The 19747-nt window shown below is 36.9% G+C and overlaps 2 protein-coding genes across 16 annotated transcripts in view; one reads left to right on the top strand and one right to left on the bottom strand.

Moving 5' to 3' along the window:
- Nucleotides 1–1179: 1179 nt before the first annotated feature.
- LOC115220345 (U11/U12 small nuclear ribonucleoprotein 35 kDa protein-like) lies at nt 1180–18067 on the bottom strand. Of its 11 annotated transcripts, none has more exons than XM_036509849.1 (4): nt 17954–18067; nt 15764–15956; nt 6632–6709; nt 1180–3008 (listed from the first exon to the last, which is right to left on the bottom strand). In XM_036509849.1, the coding sequence occupies exon 4, from the start codon at nt 3002–3004 to the stop codon at nt 2228–2230; it is 777 nt and encodes a 258-aa protein (XP_036365742.1). In that variant the 5' UTR covers nt 3005–3008; nt 6632–6709; nt 15764–15956; nt 17954–18067; the 3' UTR covers nt 1180–2227. The 11 variants fall into 11 exon arrangements, with proteins under 11 accessions (XP_036365742.1, XP_036365741.1, XP_029646311.1 ...); XM_036509848.1 differs by lacking the exon at nt 17954–18067 and adding an exon at nt 16266–16304; XM_029790451.2 differs by lacking the exon at nt 17954–18067 and adding an exon at nt 16266–16304 and having other exon boundaries at nt 15769–15956.
- Nucleotides 14606–19747, top strand: part of LOC115220344 (peptidyl-prolyl cis-trans isomerase FKBP8) — a 37975-nt gene continuing 32833 nt past the window's right edge. The window contains exon 1 of one of the 5 annotated variants that reach the window (XM_036509846.1): nt 14606–14757. The gene's annotated coding sequence lies outside the window, so the exon portion shown is untranslated. Of the gene's footprint in view, nt 14758–16303; nt 16443–16635; nt 16813–19747 lie in introns of those variants that run through there. The other 4 variants (XM_036509845.1, XM_029790449.2, XM_036509844.1 and 1 more) reach the window with 4 other exon arrangements.

The raw sequence follows: 19747 nt of genomic DNA, 5'->3' as shown, positions 1-19747 counted from the left end.
ATCTTCCACTGTAAAAGTATCTTATGACCAGACATAGTGTATCTAGAACTACATTATACAATGTCTTTCACTTTTCAAGATGATACGATGTGATGTGAATGAAATTTTGCCGTGAAGTGCTACTCCCAAACAGTTGAAGGAATCCGAGGTAGAGATAGACCCAGGAAGACATGGGATGAGGTGGTCTAGCATGACCTTCGGATGTTGGGCCTCACAGAAACAATGACAAAAGACCGAGACCTCTGAAGATATGCTGTGACTGCAAAGACCTGACAAATAATGTGAGTTCATGGCTGTTTCCTGCACCAGCTTCACACAACCAGCCCCAGCTCATCCAAAGTACCTTTGATCGCAGGATTGCCTGCTGTGCTTACCTTGGCTCATAGGGCAACCTACTGTGCTTGAGGAGACCTATTGAGTCAAGTACATCAACATCAAAATAAAAATCAAATGGAAATTGTAGTTGTGATACCCAAGCCAGTGACATGTAAAAAGTACCATCTGAACATGGCTGATGCCAGCGCTGCCTTGACTGGCTTCCGTGCTGGTGGCACATAAAAAGCACCAACCGATCGTGGCCGTTTCCAGCCTCCCCTGGCACACTTACAATTTGGCCCCTGGTAAAAAAGAAATTGTTCCTCCAACACATATGCAGAGGTTTCCTTATAGAATTATTTTCTTTATAGATTGACACTTGTAAGGAAAGAAGGATGAAATGTGAAACATTAGTAAAAGGTAATAAAAATAATAAACTTTATTTTCAACTGAATTATTTGGTAGCATTTAATTTAAATCACAGTCATTTCATCATTTTTTACATTTGACGGATATTTGTCCTCATCTTGTTTGTTGCTAATACAACGTTGGGCATATGGCGCAGTGGTTAAGAGTGCAGGCTACTAACCCCAAGATTCCGAGTTCAATTTCAGACAGTGACCTGAATATAATAACAACATCAAAAAATACCTTAGGAGTGAGAACCAAGGTTCCAAATTTCCCCAAGACACCTGAAGAAGGCTGGAGGGTATATCAGCCGAAACGTGTTAACAACAAACAAGATGAGGACAAATATCCGTCAAATGTAAATAATGTACATAATTCCTCATCTCTTAAATATAGAACTGTAGTGTTATTTCATCATGTTGATATTTGTCTGATAGAGAGTATTTGAGTCATGCAGTAAAGCCATTAGCATTTAGCAGGTACTTTCTTTCAAGCTATCACTGCAGAAGGTTTTTTTTTCTGTTAGTTAATAGTTGTGGTTTAACTTCAGGTCAGGCCTAATTCAGCAGAGCTATATTTACTAAAACATTTGCTACCACAAACACCCAGTTTATTTTTATCTTTTTTTATTCAAATGAAGTATACCTAGTGTACCTTTATCAGACGGGTAGTCATGATGGGTATACTGGGCTTCGTATATTTTACCCCAGTGTCACTTTGATGGCATACACTGCTCTCTCACTCAATAATAATAATAATGTCATTCACCCCTTCATTAGTGCTGACTGAACAGAACTTTAGTCAAAGGAGTCTCAGCTGTCATTATCCAATTGTGTTGTATAAATGGGATTACATTATTCTTTTACTTGTTTCAGTCATTGGACTGTGGCCATGCTGCGACACCACATTGAAGGATTTAGCCAATCAAACTGACCTTAAGACTTATTTTTTAAAATTGGGTGCATAGTATATCAGCCTCTTAAGACGAACTGCAAAGTTATGTGGGTATAAACAAATCAATGTCAGTTGTCCAAAAGTGAAGGGACAAACACAGATACGCACATGCACAAATATGTATATGTATGTAAGTGTATGATGGGCTTCTACAAAGTTTCTGTCAACCAAATTCACTCACAGGGCATATGTCAGCCTGGGGCTATAGTAGCAGACACTTGCTTGAGGTGCTGTTTAGTGGGACTGAACCTGAAACCACATGGTTGTGAAGTGAACTGCTTAACCACAAAGCTATACCAGCACCAATGCCCAATGAATCCTTTTTTTAAGGAGATTTGGGTGCTACTTCAATTGGACAGAGCAACCCCAGGAGGTTCTCTAGTTGGTACGTACCTAATATTTATTTTATTGGTCAGTCAATATTGATTTCAGTGTGATTTGAACTCAGAACATAGAGGGATGAAATTAAATACTGCCAGGTGTTTAATCTGGTACTCTCTCATTTCTTATGCTCCATCGTCTTGAAAATAATAAATCAAATAATTTATTTTCATCTATTTCTTCTCTCCTCATTTCTATAACCTCTGTCTCTGTATTTAGACTCTAAACTCTCTCTCCCTCTTTCTCTACTTCTGTAGCTCCTCTCAGAATTCCCACCTCTGTCCCCTCTATCTCTAAATTCTCTGCTATCACTCCGAGAATAATTCCCTCCCCTTTCAGAGCCAAACCTGCCATCTTTGTGTTGAAAATCCCTGTTCTTTTGGTGGGAGCTATCTTTGTAGTCCCATTTTTTATATCCACTGTTACTATCTGAATTGACAATAATTGGCTTCTTAAATGGCCGGTCCCTACCGCCAAAACGCAATTGCCCTGATTCTTTATTTCCACCAAAGCCTCCCCCAAGTCTACGAGGAACCCAGTTTTTCAAAATTCGTTCCCGTTCAAAGTCAACGAATATTTCAGAGCCATCCAGCAGAGATTTATTCGCTTGAACGAAGGCCTTTCGTGCAGAATACTCCTCTTCATACTCTATAAAACCATAACCTCGTGTAAATCCTGTAACAATATCCCGGACAAGACGTAACTGCTTAATTTGGCCGTATTCACTGAAACATTTACGGAGGCTGTTTTCATCAGTTTTGGGGTTCAGTCTGGAAGCAAAAATTGTCCTACTAGGATCTCCAGCAACCTGTTTGTTAGTTTTATATTTACAACTGAGTGCTCGCACTATGCCATGGTCGTGGGCAACATCGTCTGTTCCATCGATACTCCCTGCCATAAGGGGGTCATACACGTGAGCTATAGGGGACCAAAGATCCTCTGCCATTTTTCTGAAATAAAAACAAAAGAAAATATAAAAGCAAAGGAGTAAAACTAACCCAACATAATGAATGACAAAATTTTCTAAATTTTTAAGGCCATTGTCTCAGATTTTATTAACAATAGGTCTCTATGCAGTCACTCGACCTGTTAAAAAAAGCAACTAAATCTCCTTCAAATATCACCCTAGCAAAGAGAAGGGTTATGCACTGAGAATAAGAGATGGAATTTCACAGAGATTTTGAGGAACAAACATATAGTTTTGTTTATTTAAGTTTCAAAATAGATCCCAATGCTCCAGGAAAGTTATTTTCTTTTCATGACAGTCAGAGGAGGAAGGACATCGCTGAAAACTCTTAAATTAGGGTTTTGAACATATCAATAAATATTTTAAAACAGACAGATTTGTATAAAGGAACCAGAAGTAGTCTCAGATGTGTTGCTATCAAAAGGCTTTAATATTAATTCGATTGGCTGTGTGGTATGTAGCCTGCTTACCAACCACATGGTTCTGAGTTCAGTCCCACTGCGTGGCACCTTGGGCAAGTGTATTCTACTATAGCCTCGGACTGACCAAAGCCATTTGATTAGATTTGGTAGGCGGAAACTGAAAGAAGCCCGTCGTATACATGTATATGCATATATGTATGTGTGTGTATATGTTTGTCTCCCCAACATCGCTTGACAACCGATGCTGGTGTGTTTACATCCCCTTCGGCAAAAGAGACCGATAGAATAAGTACTAGGCTTACAAAGAATAAGTCCTGGGTCGATTTGCTCGACTAAAGGCGGTGCTCCAGCATGGCCACAGTCAAATGACTGAAAAGAGTAAAAGAGCATAGAGCTGGTGTTTATATTTTGAAATTGGCGATATTTTCATTTCGTCACAGTTAGATCCAAAGTTATGTCCCTTTAACACAAAGTTTTCCAATTTCGCACTCAAATTAATGGTGAACTGATGCTGAGACCAAAGTTTAACTTCCATTTTAAAGTCGTTTCACTTTATTTACGTCTTTAACGCTTTCCATAAAGCATTAATGATATCAAATTTACTGTCTAAAAATTTGAAGCATTGAGCCAAAATTATTCAGTGAGAAGGTATGGATTTAAAACATTAGTGACTCAGTAAGGTGATGATATTAATACATTAATTCTACCTCACAACAATAGGAAAGGTAGCATGGTCACACCAGTACATTAACTATAAGCCACACAAAAGTTACAGTGCATCATCAGTATCGTTTCCAATGCTTGTGTTGAATGAAAAAAATCTTCAACACTGTCACACAATCTGTTGTGGTCCTTCGTCATCTCTTTCATAAGGTTCACCCTTCACTACTTTATCTCATGTTGTCTACAGTTTTCTTCTTGGATTGCTTGGTAATATGTTTTTTATCCAACTACCATCCTCAGTACTCAACGCATGTCCATACAAGTGCAGTCTTGTTTCTTGCACATGACATCTGATTCCTCCCATACATAGTTTTTCTCTCAGCTCATTCGTGCTGTCTTCCATACACCCAAACATTACACATCTAAAAGAACATATTTGCTTCTTCCATAGGCAACTGGTCTGAAATCTGTTATAGCCTGGGGAACTATAATAAACAGGAGTAAGGCTGAGAACTGACTCTCGAGGCATAAATTTCTCATTGAAAACTTTTATCCTGCAGGCAGTATACAGGGTGCGATGGGTAGATTGTTGCCATTTTATGCTTTTAATTTCATGCACATGCATTGTTTGTTTTTGATTTTGTCAACCTCACAGCATAGTAGGGTCAGTTGGGTACTGTCTGTGAGACAACCAACACCATCACACAAATCACTCTGCCAGAAATTTGAAAACAACATGCTGTACTGCTTGGCATTCATGCTGGAAGCTCCAATACCAACAGATGGTGAACACACAGAACAACTGTTGGCTTGCCATGTCCCCAAAACATGTATCAAGAGTTGATAGAAATTAAACATCCAGTGAACATCATGGTATTTGGAGTGATCACTAGTGATGGCAATATTGTGCCTTCAATTCATCTTCCCACACGGTCTCAGACACAACACAGAGGCTTACATCAAGTGCCTGGAGGAGGTAGTGCTGCCCTAGGTCAAGAGGGAGGCTGCTGGAAGACCCTGTCTGGCAACAGGATTCTGCACACAAGCAGCAGAACCCAGTGATGGCTGTCAGACAATTTTTGTATCACATCACCCTTGACATCTGGCCACCTAATTCCCAGACTTCAACCCCGCTAAATTATTATGTGTGGGGCACAGTTGAGCTGACCAACAAAACTCCTTGTAACATCAAAGATGAACTGAAGGCAAGGATTATGGCAGTATTCACTAACTTAAACAAGGAGACCATCCAGAAGAATGGCAGGAGATTCTGAAGTCTGCAGGCTGTGGTTGAAGCGAATGGTGATTTAATTCCATAAATTTACTCTTTAGTATTTCAAGATACCTTTATGTAAATTTGGTAAATAAATCTGTTAAAATGAGATGTCAGAGTTATTTTCATTTTTGCATAATTTAGACAAAAATATATTCACTGCACCCTGTACATGACTTGCACAACTCTTGCAAGCTGTTCATCTTTACCTAGTTTTATAAGTTACCACTAAACTACAGTCCAAGGTACACTGTCAAAAGTTTTCTTTAGCTCAATGAGTGTAGTTGTTTCATTGAGAAGAGGACATCAAGTCTATCCTGTTATGGTACAACACTAAACTGCATTAGAAAAGGGTGGAAGTCTGCTCTGATCTGATAGAAGCATTTTGAAACCAGTGAAGATACATTTTTCTCCGGTATACTGAGAAGAGATGAAACATGGGCTTATCTTCATGATCTAGAAACAAAGGCTCAGTCCAATGAATGGCATCACATTATCAGCATTTTGCATTGGTTTTTCCATTCTTACATATATTATATTATATTATTGTTTTGAGACCATTTTTTTCATGCTGACATGATTTAGACAAGACATCTTGATGTAGTGTTCTACAACCAAATGCCCTTCTAGATGTCAACCTTTACATGTCTTTTCAACTAGTCTTTGCACATTAAATTGTCATGCTATAAAATATATTGTTCACGTGGGACATAAACAAACATTACTGAGGCCAAAGCAGCCTCAGTATGAAAACAAATGGAAACAGTCACAGAAGGACACAGGTGCATGCGTGTGTGTGTGTGAGAGAGGGAGGCTTCTGTATAGTTTCTGTCTATCAACTTTCAGCCGCAAAGCATTTGTTAATCTGAATTTGAGGAAGACACTTGCCCATGATACCATGCAGTTGGATCAAACTAGGAACCATATGGTTGTGAAACAAACTTCTTAACAACACAACCATACCTCATCCATCATCATCATCAACATTTAACATTTGTTTTCCATATCGACATGGGTCAGATGGCTGGACAGGAACTGGCAAGGCCAGGGGTCACACCAGGTTCCATACTGTTTTTGGCTTGCTTTCTACAGCTGGTGCCCTTCCTAATGCCAACCACTTTACAGAGTACTGGGTGCTTTTTATGTGACACCAGCACCCACACCAATGCTTTTTGTGTGACACCTTGGTTTTAGGATCTCTAAACAGTAAAATTTGCAAGAAAACTAGATACTAAATTCTTAGCTTACCAACTGGTTTTGTATTTTTCTTTGTTGCTAGATTTTTCAATCCAATTGACACAAACAGAAATGTGTGAATGCCTTTGTCTAAAAAAAGAGAAAAGAAAAATGAAATGAAATCACTACATATGTGTACACCAGACTGTCTCCTATCTCTGCCTTTTCTACCACTACTGTAGAGACTTCTGCTCTTTTGAGATGGCTGGTCTTGTGCAACCTCTGCCCAGGTGATCTCAACACATGCAACTCTCTTCCTCTTGCCACCTGTATTGTGCTTCCATCAGCCTAACCCCTTACTCAACTACTATACCCAGTCCTTCCTCCTCAGGACATTGGCTCTCTACAAAAACCATGCGCACAGCCTCTTCCTACACACCAAACCAATAGTAGAGAAAAAAATATAAACAGGAAGGCCCATATTTGTATTGCAAGAAGTTAACTTTACAATCATTAAGTCTCAGGTTCAATCCCACAGCAAGGCATCTTCAGCAAGTGTCTTTCACTATAATTCCAGGCTGACCCAAGCCTTGCGAGTGAAAATGAGTAACTGGAAGTTGTGTGGAAGCATGTTGGATAAATTGTACCTGTGATTTGACCTGTTTGGTATCATATTTCTCTTGAAATATGCCAACTTTGTTTTCATTGGTTCTGAAAATAACGAAGAATTAAGTAAAATAACTTTGTCATTATCAAACTGATATTTGGAACAAAAATTAGGAAATTTTGATGGAAGGTTTGAATTCAGACCACTTTAACTCTTTTAGCATTCAGATTACTCTATGACTGGCACCCGGCAGATGCCAGGACCCCTGGACTGGTGGTACGTAAAATGCACTATCCGACTGTGGCCGTTGCCAGCCTCGCCTGGCACCTGTGCGGGTGGCACGTAAAAAGCACCCACTACACTCACGGAGTGGTTGGCATTAGGAAGGGCATCCAGCTGTAGAAACATTGCCAGATAAGACTGGAGCCTGGTGCAGCCTTCTGGCTTCCCAGATCCCCGGTCGAACCGTCCAACCTATGCTAGCATGGAGAACGGACATTAAACGATGATGATGATGATTACTCTATCAAATGCAATGCTTACCTATTCACATTATTTTGAATTGATCATGCATTACTTCATAGACTGGAGATTCCAATGAAGTGATTGTTTATTTTTACAATGACATTGGAAGGAAGGTGTAAGAGGCCAGATCTGGCCCGTTTCAATATAAACCTGGTACAAAATCTGGGTCTGATATGGCCAGTTTAAATGCTAAAGTGTTAAAATAGGAAGTTTGTAATATAGAACCAGGTGCTGTTTCAGGTGGGTTGGTACCAAAAGGGTTAATGATGCAACCATGTATCATACCTATTCTACCTGAGAATCACATTAAGGGTACATATGTCTGTGGAATGTTCAACCATTTACAATTATTCAGTTGAATATTCAGCATCGAAACTAATGAAAACCCAAGAATTGTTCAGAATAGGTGGCAGATTTTCCCAGAGAGTTCAATCTGATAGGTGAGTGTTCTAAGAATATTACCACCCTGTGACATTGCATATTCAAATGAGATGACACCTGCTCTAAAAAGTCAGTTTACATTGCTCTAAAACATTAGTTTTTTAAAAATTATATTTTGTTCTTTTATGTCCTTTAACTTAGCAGTTCAACAAATAGAATGGGATAAAATATATACTAGACTGAAATAAATACTGGGGATCAATATGATAAGTTAAAACAAGCCTTGAAGACATTGCCCCAGTGTAACTGCAGCCCGAAAGCTGAAACTAGTGAAGGAATAAGTTATTTTATACAAAGTAGATGTTGCAAGCTTAAATGATAGCACATTAAGTATATGTTCATCATCATCATCATCGTTTAACGTCCACTTTCCATGCTAGCATGGGTTGGACGATTTCACTGAGGACTGGTGAACTAGATGGCTGCACCAGGCTCCAATCTGATCTGGCAGAGTTTCTACAGCTGAATGCCCTTCCTAATGCAAACCACTCCAAGAGTGTAGCAGGTGCTTTTACATGCCACCAACACGAGGGCCAGTCAGGCAGTACTGGCAATGGCCACGCTCAGGTGGTGTTTTTTATGTGCCACCTGCACTGTGGCCAGTCCAGCAGCACTGGCAACGACCTCGAATGTTTTTTCACATGCCACCAGCACACGTGCCAGTAAGGTGATGCAGGTAACGATCACGTTCGAATGGTGCTTTTTACGTGCCACCAGCACGGAAGCCAGTTTGTTCCTCTGGCAGTGATCATGCTCAGAGGGTGCTCTTCGCGCTCCACTGGCACGGGTACCAGTCATCGAATTTGCATAAAGGTGGACTGACTCAGTGTTATAAAGTAAGAACTGTGAGCGATTGGCAGTTCAGGTTGGTAAGCAGTACACTGCAAGCTGCTGATAAAGAACATTGAGTCTCATGTAATATTATTTGTAGTGTAACATGTATATACTTTCTTCCTCACTGCTTTGTTAAATTCTATATCCAACATACAAGGATATAAAAGTGGTAAGGAGGATGAGATACAACTGGCAGTTCAGGTTGGTAAACAGTTCACTGTGAGCTGTTGATATAGAGCATGGAGTCTCATGTAATATTAATAGTAGTGCAACGTGTATATATTTTCTCCCCAATAGCTTTGTTAAATTATACAGCCAACATACAAGGATATAAAACTATACTTAAAAATAGAACGGGATAAGTGAAATAGATACAAGTAGTGTTGAAAGGGTGTTAGTGACATACCCTGAATACATTACTTTGAAACCATGTATTTATCAGCATTAGAAATCAAAGGAAGAGGAAAAGAAAAAAATGCTTCAAAAGATAATCATTACATTTTCAACTAGAAAATTCTGTTTTGTTGAACTAAATTGACTTCAGTATTAACTAGAAAGGCAGATAAAATATAATCAGATCCAGAGGTCAATTACAAAACACAAAATTCGTTTATTGATAGCCACTGCAATTGTGGCTTTCAATAAAGGTCTCTTTTAGTTCATCTAGCCACTCCTAAGAAATTAATCAGGGAAAATTATACACACACACACACACAACTTTCTATTTGTTTCAATCATTTGACTATGGCCATGCTAGAGCATTTCCTTTGAAGGCTTTCAGTAGAACAAATCAACTTAGTACTTAATTTTTCTACTTTTTTTAAAAATCTGGCACTTACTCTATCAGTCTCTTTTGCTGAACCACTAAGTTATGGAGGACATAAACAAACTAATACCAGCTGTTAAGCCGGGCACACATACACACAGAGTTTCTGCTTACCAAACTCTCTCATAAGGTATTGGTTGGCCCAGCGCTATAACCGATGATGCTTGCCCAAAGTGTTGCACAGTGGGACTGAACCTAGAACCATGTGATTGCAAAACAAGCCCCTTAACCACACAGCCTGTTTGCAGCATATATTTGTTTCAGTAATTTTACTGCAGCCATGCTGGAGCACCGCCTTGAAGGGTTTTAGTCAAACAAATCACACTCAGGACTTAATTTTTTAAAGCCTAGTACTTATTCTATTGGGTCTCTTCTGTTGAACCACTAAGTTACGGACCAACACCAGTTGTCAAGTGGTGATGGGTGGGGGACAAATATAGACACAAAAATACACACATGTAGAGATATATATATGACAGGCTTCTTTCAGTTTCGGTCCACGATATTCATTCACAAGACTTTGGTCAGCCTGAAGCTATAGAAGATACTTAAGCAAGGTGTCACACAGTGGGACTGAGCCCAGAACCATGTGGATGGGAAGCAAACTTCTTACCACATAACCATGTCAGGACCTATATAATATATATATATATTGGGTCATCCTATAAATGCATTTTTTTAATACTTCTTTTACTTTTCAAAATTAAGATAAACAGAGTTCTTTTTTAATCTAAAATATACTCTCCTTCATTTTCTACAATGCTCTTCCATCTATCTGATAGACGTACAAAGACCCTCATCCAAAATTCACTTGTCTGTGACAAAAAATACTCCTCCAGTACTGTTCTGACTTTGTCTACAGAATTCATATCTTTTCTGTCCAAATGATTTTGAAGACTGTGGAATAAATGATAATCAGATGAGGCAATGTCCAGTGAATATGGTGAGTGGGGTATCGTTTCCTATTCAAACTGCTCCAGCCTTTGGAATGTCATCCTCGCTGTATGTGGCCAAGCATTATCCTGATGGAAGAATACCTTTCCTCTTGAAAGCAAAGATGGTCGTTTTTCTTCTAGCGCTGACTTAAGCCACTCAAGCTGCTTGCAGTAGATCTCCTTTGTTATTATTTGGTTTGAGTTTAAAAGTTCAAAGTGGACTAAACCTTTCATATCCCACCAAACAGATAACAACAACTTAGTGGGTGAAGACCTTTAGCCTGGGGTGCCAGTGTTTCTCCTTTCCCTACCCACTGTCTTCGGTGCTTGACATTTTTATAGAGAACCCACTTCTCATCACCAGTCACTATTTGGTTGAACAAAGATTCATTCGTGAGATGTGACAGGAAAGAAGAGCACACATTCACTTTCAGTCTGCAATTAGACTCAGAAAGTTTGTGAGGAACCCATTGACCCAATTTGCTGATTTTTCCAATGACGTGTAGGTGTCAATGAATGGTTGAATGACCAAATGCAAGCTTCTCTGCTAGTTCCTCAACAGCTACAATGGAATTTTGTCCTACCTCGAAACAACCCAAGAACTTCACAGGAACTTATTTTATTGGCTTTCCAGATGGCTAACTCAGAAGGTAAAGTGACATACCCAGTATAATGCAAACCATTTTATAGTCTGGCACTCTACTGGTTCTAGAGTTTACATTCCACGAAATAAGTTCTGTAAATGTCGGTATGAGATTCTCAAAAATATTTTATTTGATCATTTATATTATGGCTGCTTTTGCATGCTAGCATTGTTTTACAACTGGATGCCTTTCTTGTAGCTAATTAAACCTTTCTGTCTTTTCAGGTAAGAAATGTTTTTTATTCCACTTATCTTCAAAAACACAAACTAGTAGATAAGTTATTGACAGGGAATGAGAATGAGATGTGAACTTCACTGCTTATACCTCAACAATTTTTCATGAGTGCAGAATGTAAACAGTCACGCTGACACACAGACAGAGAGATAGATTGATGGATGGATGGATAAAAATAACATGAGTAAGATTATGGAGTACAGAAGAGACAAGCAGACTAATAATAGAGTCAGACAAGTGCATGACTGAAAATGTATAGAAATATAAAGTAAAAAAACAACAATCAAAGAAGTGTACAATGAAGATAAATGCTCCAAAGAAAGAAACAGAAAAGAATTCAGTGCTTTGGGAAATAATCTTTATCAAAGACAAAAAAGAGAATTAAAAGTGCAAGAGAAAGAAAGAAAATAATGTATGTTATCCGACCGAAGAAATCTGTTTATATGGCAGATCTGAAATAGAATAAAAGTTAGAAAGTGGAATAGAATGACCAAAAATGGAGGTACAAATAGGGTCACAGTGAGATTAAGTGAAATAAAGGGAATGGAGTGGGAGGAAGAATAAATAAGAAGAATGAGGGGAAGAAGCAGAGTGGAATAAATGAACTTTGTACTGTTTTAATCAACCAAATCCACTTACAAGGTAATGGTTAGCTAGAGGCTACAGTGGAATTACTTGCTCAAGGTTCTGTGTAGTAAGACTGAACCTAAATTAACACAACCATGTCTGCACTTATTTGTGATGTAAGCAAGAAAACTCTTGATGTATCTGTCAACTCTTAAATAATAAACATGTCAAGCATAGGCAGAATATAAATCCTTGGAGGAAGGTATATCCAATTACATTAACCCCCAGAAGAATGAGGAGTTGACTTCAATGCTCTACCAATTGGTGATATTCACTGCAATTATTCTATAATAATAATAATAATTTATTGAATTAACGTTAGTCATTGAGGGGGAGGGGATATAGTAGACTGGATCAATCCAAATATGTGACCAGTGCTTATTTAGCCAATTAAGGGCCCACTAAATAGTAGCTCATCCTGTCAGAAATAACAGCCAAATCTTATTCAAATTATACACCAGTATATATGTATATATATATATATATATATATATATATGTGTGTGTGTATATGTTTGTGAGTCTGTGTTTGTCCCCCTAGCATTGCTTGACAACTGATGCTGGTGTGTTTACGTCCCCGTCACTTAGCGATTTGGCAAAAGAGACCGATAGAATAAGTACTGGGCTTACAAAGAATAAGTCCTGGGGTCGATTTGCTCGACTAAAGGCGGTGCTCCAGCATGGCCGCAGTCAAATGACTGAAACAAGTAAGAGTAAAAAGAGAGTATCTTAAAAAGAAATAGTACCCGAGAAAAAGATGAAAGCACTGACTGTAAAAGTAATGGATCAAATCTGACCAGAGAGTAATCAACAACAAGCAGTAATACAATTCTGTTTTTCTGAGACAAGGAATTTTATTATGTTACACTAGTTGGAGTGTTGTCCTCATCTTGATTGTGGCTTTTACTACAACGAATGTAACAAAATAAAATTCCCTCACCTCAGAAATATAGAACTGTATTAGCCATTGGATACAGAGCTGACATAAGACATCAATGGAAGTTTATAAGCCTCAAAAATTCACTCGGTCACTGCCCACAAGCATAATATAGTGGATAAAGACATTGGTAATGCAGTACAGTCATTTAGAGGTTCTGAGTTCAATCCAAGGCAAGACAATAAGGTGAATTACAAGACACCTGAGGAAGGCTGGAGTGTACGTAATCAAAACATAGAGAAAGCAATAATCAAAATGAAGACACCATTCTGACTACTGTAACATAACCTGTAACTATCATATTTTACCAAATCCAAAAGGACAAAAAGCAAAGGCAGGTTCAATCCCAGCACGTCTTCATCATCACCTGGAGAAATGAATGGTAAAGTTGAAACCTGTACAATTTGAACTCAGAATGCAGGTCAAGATGTTAGAAATTAGCGGCCAAGAAACCAGGTGAAGGTACGCATTGGTAAAAGTTATACTGTGAAGGGAGAAGAGGAATTTGTCATTTCAGAGTTATCTAATTATTTGGGAGAGAGAGAGCGAAAGAGAGCAAGAGAAAGATAGAGAGACAGACAGACAGAAAGAACTGACAAATTTCTCATTTCCTTAGAATAAACAGTCCCAAAGCATTAGATTCCTCTGCTATTCACAACATAGAAATTCATCCAAACACATAAACTTCACTGTAAGACATAGCTGAACACCACTGATTCTTCTACAACAAAGGCTTCTGCTGATCAGGCTTGCCATGTATTTGCATTCATTTACACAGGCTTGTGTAAAGGATTTTTGTAAAAACTAACAGTTGACTGTGAAAGCAAGCTTCCCCTTCACACATCACTGATGCTGTTGCCCCAAAGGCTGATACAGCTGGGCATCAGTGTTGTCATGGAAACTGCTGATAGAATCCAAAGTTCCTGAACATATATCACAAGGCTTTAACTGTTCCATCAGTCCACTGCGCTGAATTGAGATCATTTTTTTCTTTTTCTTTTATCAACCTCCAAAATGATGTAAAACAAAGTTGGCCTCAATGAGATTTGAACTCAGAATGCTGAGAAGTACTCTGTAAAGCATTCTATCCAATGCTCTAACAATTCTAAAATAACAGAAATAACAATATTGATGATTTCTTTTCATGAGGCAAAGCAGTTATTTTAGATGAAGATGAGGGGGAGGGAGAGGATAGAAGGAGGAGGAGGTAATAAAGTACAATGAAAGAATGAGAGATAGGTTTGACTTCCTGTGGTGCAGTATAGAATGGCTTGAAGTATATAAATCAAGTAGAGAGAAGGGAAAGAAATACGCGCTACAGACCATCTTGGTAGCTGAATAAATTTGTAGGGGGAAGGGCATTGTTCTCATTTCAGCAGAAGCACACATTTATCATATCTAGTCTGTCCAGTGGCAAACAAACAGAAATAGCATCAAATCAATGCTGTTAGCTCAAACAGCGCAGTGTGTGCACGCCTGTGTGTATCAGTATTCATATCATTAAACTATAACGATCAAGTTTAAAGGAAGGAAGAAAGAAAAACTCACATGCTGATCCACAGCATCAAATTCCAGAATATACAAGAGATGTATGTATTCAACCTGACCTAAACATTAACTGAAAAATCGTAATCGTTTCATACATGGTCACAAAGCTATACATGTTGAGAGGGGTGAATTGGGGGAAATCAATTAAATCGACCCTTGTACTTCACAGGTACTTGGTTTATTAATCATAGTGCCAAGTGAAACTTGACTTGGTGGAAATAACAGCCAAATCTTATCCAAATCCCTGCTATCTTAAAAAAAAAAAAGAAGGAAGAATACACTGAATAATGTAGTCCTAGAAACAGCTGGACTACATCTTATTTTCAGGTATTTCTGTGTCTGAAAATACGATGGGAGGGTCATGGCTGAAACACCTTTAACCAAAGGTCTGCTAGATCGTAGCTGAGCTGGGTCTAAAACGATGTTAGTGTCATTTGACTGAATAAAGAACATTTTATATTTTATCATTTCATCACTATACATACACACAACTGTAATTTCGATTCACTGATCTTTAAGCAACATCTTTGCTGTTTGCGTAGCTAAATTTACAAGTTTATTGGGTCAAGTTAGATTTATTGATTCTCTGAATAACTTAACCTATTGATTTTTTTTTTTAATGTAAAAGTATATATGTAATATGCAGAATGCTCGGAAAGTCACCGTGCAATTGTATGTATATATAGCATTTATATATAATAACAAAGGGTAAAATTAATTAATTAAGAAGTAATCAATAATTTCACCAAGTAGAATTCGGTATGAAAAAAGGACCGTTTCACGGTAAACTTAAGTAATACTAATTGGCTAAACTGGCAAGATGACCACCATTCCTAAATACAACATATATATATATATATATATATATATATATATATATATACACACACGGGTTCTGTGCCTACAGTAGGTAAGCGCGAAGTAAACATTGTGGAGATAACATGTAGATGACAGGCAGAAACGAAAGTGGAAAAAAGAGGAATTGTTTTGGCGAAAAGCGAAACTGTTACATGTGGAACGAAACTGCGAAAGCGTTCGTAGGCCTACCACACCGTCTGGTTAAAAACTTCGCTATTTGTGCCTTGGGTACCTTTCGCAGGATTTACTATTTTCGCAAGTATTCAAACTAAACGCTTCCTGGTTCCCCTTTCCGCGTTCTTCCTTCAAACATCGACCGGCAGGTATTCGAGCTGGGCATCGTAACAGTTTGGTAGGGTTTGATCTTTTCTTCGTGTGTTAACTTATTAAAATTAAAAAAAAAAAAAAAAAATCAATTGCGGTGATAATTGGAATATTAGAAATATTTAATCCAGAAGAAAACTTCATAAAGTGATTCTTAAATTACTGACTAATGCTATAAACCAACAAAAGTATTTGAAAAAAATACTTTCCTACCGAAAACAACCGTTAAAAGATTATAATAGTACAAAGCAGTAATATTAATTGTTAAAGAAATGACAGTAAAATACAGGAAATATTTTAAAATCCTTTATGATCTTAGATACAGGATTTCGTCAAGTGTTGTTGATAGAGTAAAATATTGACTTACTTCGATGTGATTGCGCCGTTGTTGAAGCTAAATAACCGGTCTCTTGTCAGAAAGTGTCCTTATTGAAATTTTATTCCTGCTGAGTTTTAATCTTGTAAAATTAACTATATTCTCCTCATAGAAATATGAACTTTACCGATCCATTAATCAATTAAGATATTTAACTTTACAAACAAGGTAAGTGTAATAGAAATCACGAATAATCCTCAAGCATTTCTGAATGATATAGATTCACAATCTGAAAGAATATTCCGGAATGTTATTCTTCGAATTGAATGTTACTTACTTTGTAATCAAGACAATTTACTTAATGACGTTGATTAATAGTATTTCCTGGTCCATTTTAATGTCTTTTGAAATTTCTTTTTAAATAAAAACCTAGTAAGTAATCTGAAAATCTCGTATTATCCAAAGATTTATTCGGTTAAGCGGGGGCGACTGTTTCACCCTTTCACCGTTTTGCACTAATGTATATCTTACTTCGATCTCTGCGGCCTGCTAGATATATATTTATATACACACGGTAAATTATCGCTACTGGAGAGAAGTAAGTAACAAGATATCACTCACATTGCTTAACTTTATTTCTTCTAAAGTAGACATTATCAATCATTCGTTTTTATTGTTTGATCTGTCCATTTGCAGCTGTAAAATGTTATTTCTTCAGTGATTTCATCTTGGCTTTTTTTTCATGTATAAAAAAAAAAAACTGTTTTATTACCAATCAATAAATATTTACTTCCTATCCTTTATAAATTTTTGATTGCTTTCTGTTAAAATACATCTTATTATACTACAATTTTTTAAAGAGATAACTATCTTACTATTTCCAGTATATTATAAATTCAACAGATTGCATTAGCTATCATCCGTGTTGTTAGTTTATTCATTGGATGTTTGACCTCGCACCCTACATATTTTACTTAATTTGTCGTTGAATAAAACTGTAATTATGTAGATTTTGTTTATATCTAAAACATAATTATCATACAGTAGATTATGAACATTAGTGCGGTTCATCACTGTGTTTTTCGTTTGCTTTGTTTTTTATATTTTATCTACAACGGTCACCTTGGTAGAATTCGTCGAGTTGTTCTAGTCCCCATTTGGTAACCTATTTTCATTTCATTTATTAGTTTCTACATTATTAAAATCCTCTTCATAATTAATCCACTTAGTGTTTCCCTCTTTAGATTTATTTCCTTAAAAACGTTATTAAATCATGTCCTATAATATTGTTTAATTCAATGCCTCATTTAATTCACAATTTATTTTCTTCCATATCTATTTATTTTCTCTTTCAATTATTTTTCACTATTTAAATATAAATTATATTCTGGCTCGCCTATATTCTTTTTTATTATAAGTAGATTTATGTTGATTAACTATCATACTCTGTTACGAAAGGAGTAAGTATTGTGAAGATACGATTTTTTTTTTTTTACTATTAAATGAAAGGCGAAAGAAAACTTTACTCATTCACTAAAGAGAAGGATTTTACATTAGACTCATTATTGATTTATTCCTGTATAATAAATAGCTATATAATTCAGTTAGTTACATCCAGGAAATAACCAAATCTTCACGCCGGATATGGAAATGCGCTTTCACTTTTACCCTTAACCATTGATTCCTCTCATATACCACTGTACCGATAAAATATGATAAAGTTTTTATTTCATGCATACATTTAAAGCAAACGGAGCCAAATATCAAACATTTACTAATCCTCTGCAGTGTTTATTAATGGGTTGTTTTCTCTTTAGATGTCAGGGTATTACTTGAGGGTCAACATTTCCTCCAGAAATGACAATGAAAAGAAGTAGGTGTGACCGGAAATCGAAACAGCTACGCAAAGTCTATTTGAAAGATTACATTTATTCGAAGACGCTCGCTACTCCATTCTAAACATGTTGTTTGCGAGCCAACGAATAAACTTCTGCTTTAAATAACTGCTAGATATCACCTAATCACTCCCTCTGTTCTTATAAAAAGGCGAACACGTAGATGATGTAGTCCTAAATGTACTATATCTGAATTGATGTCTGGATGTCAGGGTTGGAATGTCTTAGATCAAACCCGATCGCACAGATCTACGATGAAATGCGTTCCAGCAGTGATCATTCCTTCCTTATATACCTCAGCTATATAGTGCCCAGTATGTTCCTGTTTATTAGAAAATATAGGGTGTTATTTGGGGGAAATTTGGTTGCTATCTTTACCAGTAATGCGATCAGAAAATGCTCCCTCGCTAGCTCGATTCTATGTAACATGATACAATTATTCTGTGAAATTTGCTATTAAAAAGGTCATAGTGACAAGTATCTTAGCGCTTCATTCGCTGAAACTGTTGATAGCAGCAATAAAGCTTACTTGGTTAACACCATGTCCCTCTTTTTAGTTTCTCTTATCAATGATATCTACGATCTTATTTATCTGTTTACCTCGGTATTTAATCTGCAGTTGGGAGATTTCCCACTCGTCTTTTCGCTGGGCAAACTTTTTTTTTATTTCGATTTTCGTCTATTTACACCACCAAGTGAATGCAAGAGAGCTTCTACTCCGTCTCTTGATTTTCTAAAAAAGATTTATTGTCAAATCTCTCAAAAATCATATCCTTCTGATTCAAATAACAAAAGACATTGGATAACGTTGACCAGGATATACAAAATCGATGGGATGGTAGTGGTTGGAATGCCTTTTATCATAGACCACAGTCAGGGCTGACCAAGAGTTAAATATTAAAAAGAGGGCCCTGCATGCCATATATAACAACCATATCTCCTTCAATTTCGTCATACCGTTTTCAAAAAAACGAAGGATTCATTCAACAGTGTATTAATGTGACAAGATGGTCATCTTTGGAAAACCTTTGATCATAAGCTTCCTCAGAGTTGATCTGGGGCTAAACGACAACTTTGGTTTAGCTTCAAATTTTGTAAACTTTATATTTTTTGTTGTTAATGTAGATCATGCTCTCAAGTTGATCGATTAACTCTAAAAGACAACAAACAACTTTAGACATATAAGTGTTTTAACTTTTCCGGCATTAAATGTGTTAGCACTTAACTATTGACGTTTAAGAATAATTTTTTTTTTTTTTTAATATTTGAATGCTTCTACATTAACAAGAATTCATTCTTGTGCATTTATTTATTGACCCTCTCAACACTATATAAGCTAATACAGTAAAGTAAGTCTAATAAAACTGAAACATGTCTAAAATTATCTCCCCATACTTGCTGAAAGCGTACAGTAATATTAAGCAATGGCTAATATTGCTTTTCTTTGCTGTATAATTTATTCCAGTTAGCATTTTGATGCTCTCTGCATTTAACATAGGTAACTTAATGTTTTGAAGACAGATTTTGAAGAGTTTATTGGTATTTTTCTGGATAAAATGATTAAAAACTTTTAAGAAAGACAGGTAACTAGCTCATTGAGTGAATGTTTCTGTTGACATTAAAAAAGGAAGTTGAAGT

Source organism: Octopus sinensis, linkage group LG16 (genome assembly GCF_006345805.1).
Source record: "Octopus sinensis linkage group LG16, ASM634580v1, whole genome shotgun sequence".
Classification (NCBI taxonomy): domain Eukaryota; kingdom Metazoa; phylum Mollusca; class Cephalopoda; order Octopoda; family Octopodidae; genus Octopus; species Octopus sinensis.
This window is presented reverse-complemented; position numbering and strand designations above follow the sequence as displayed.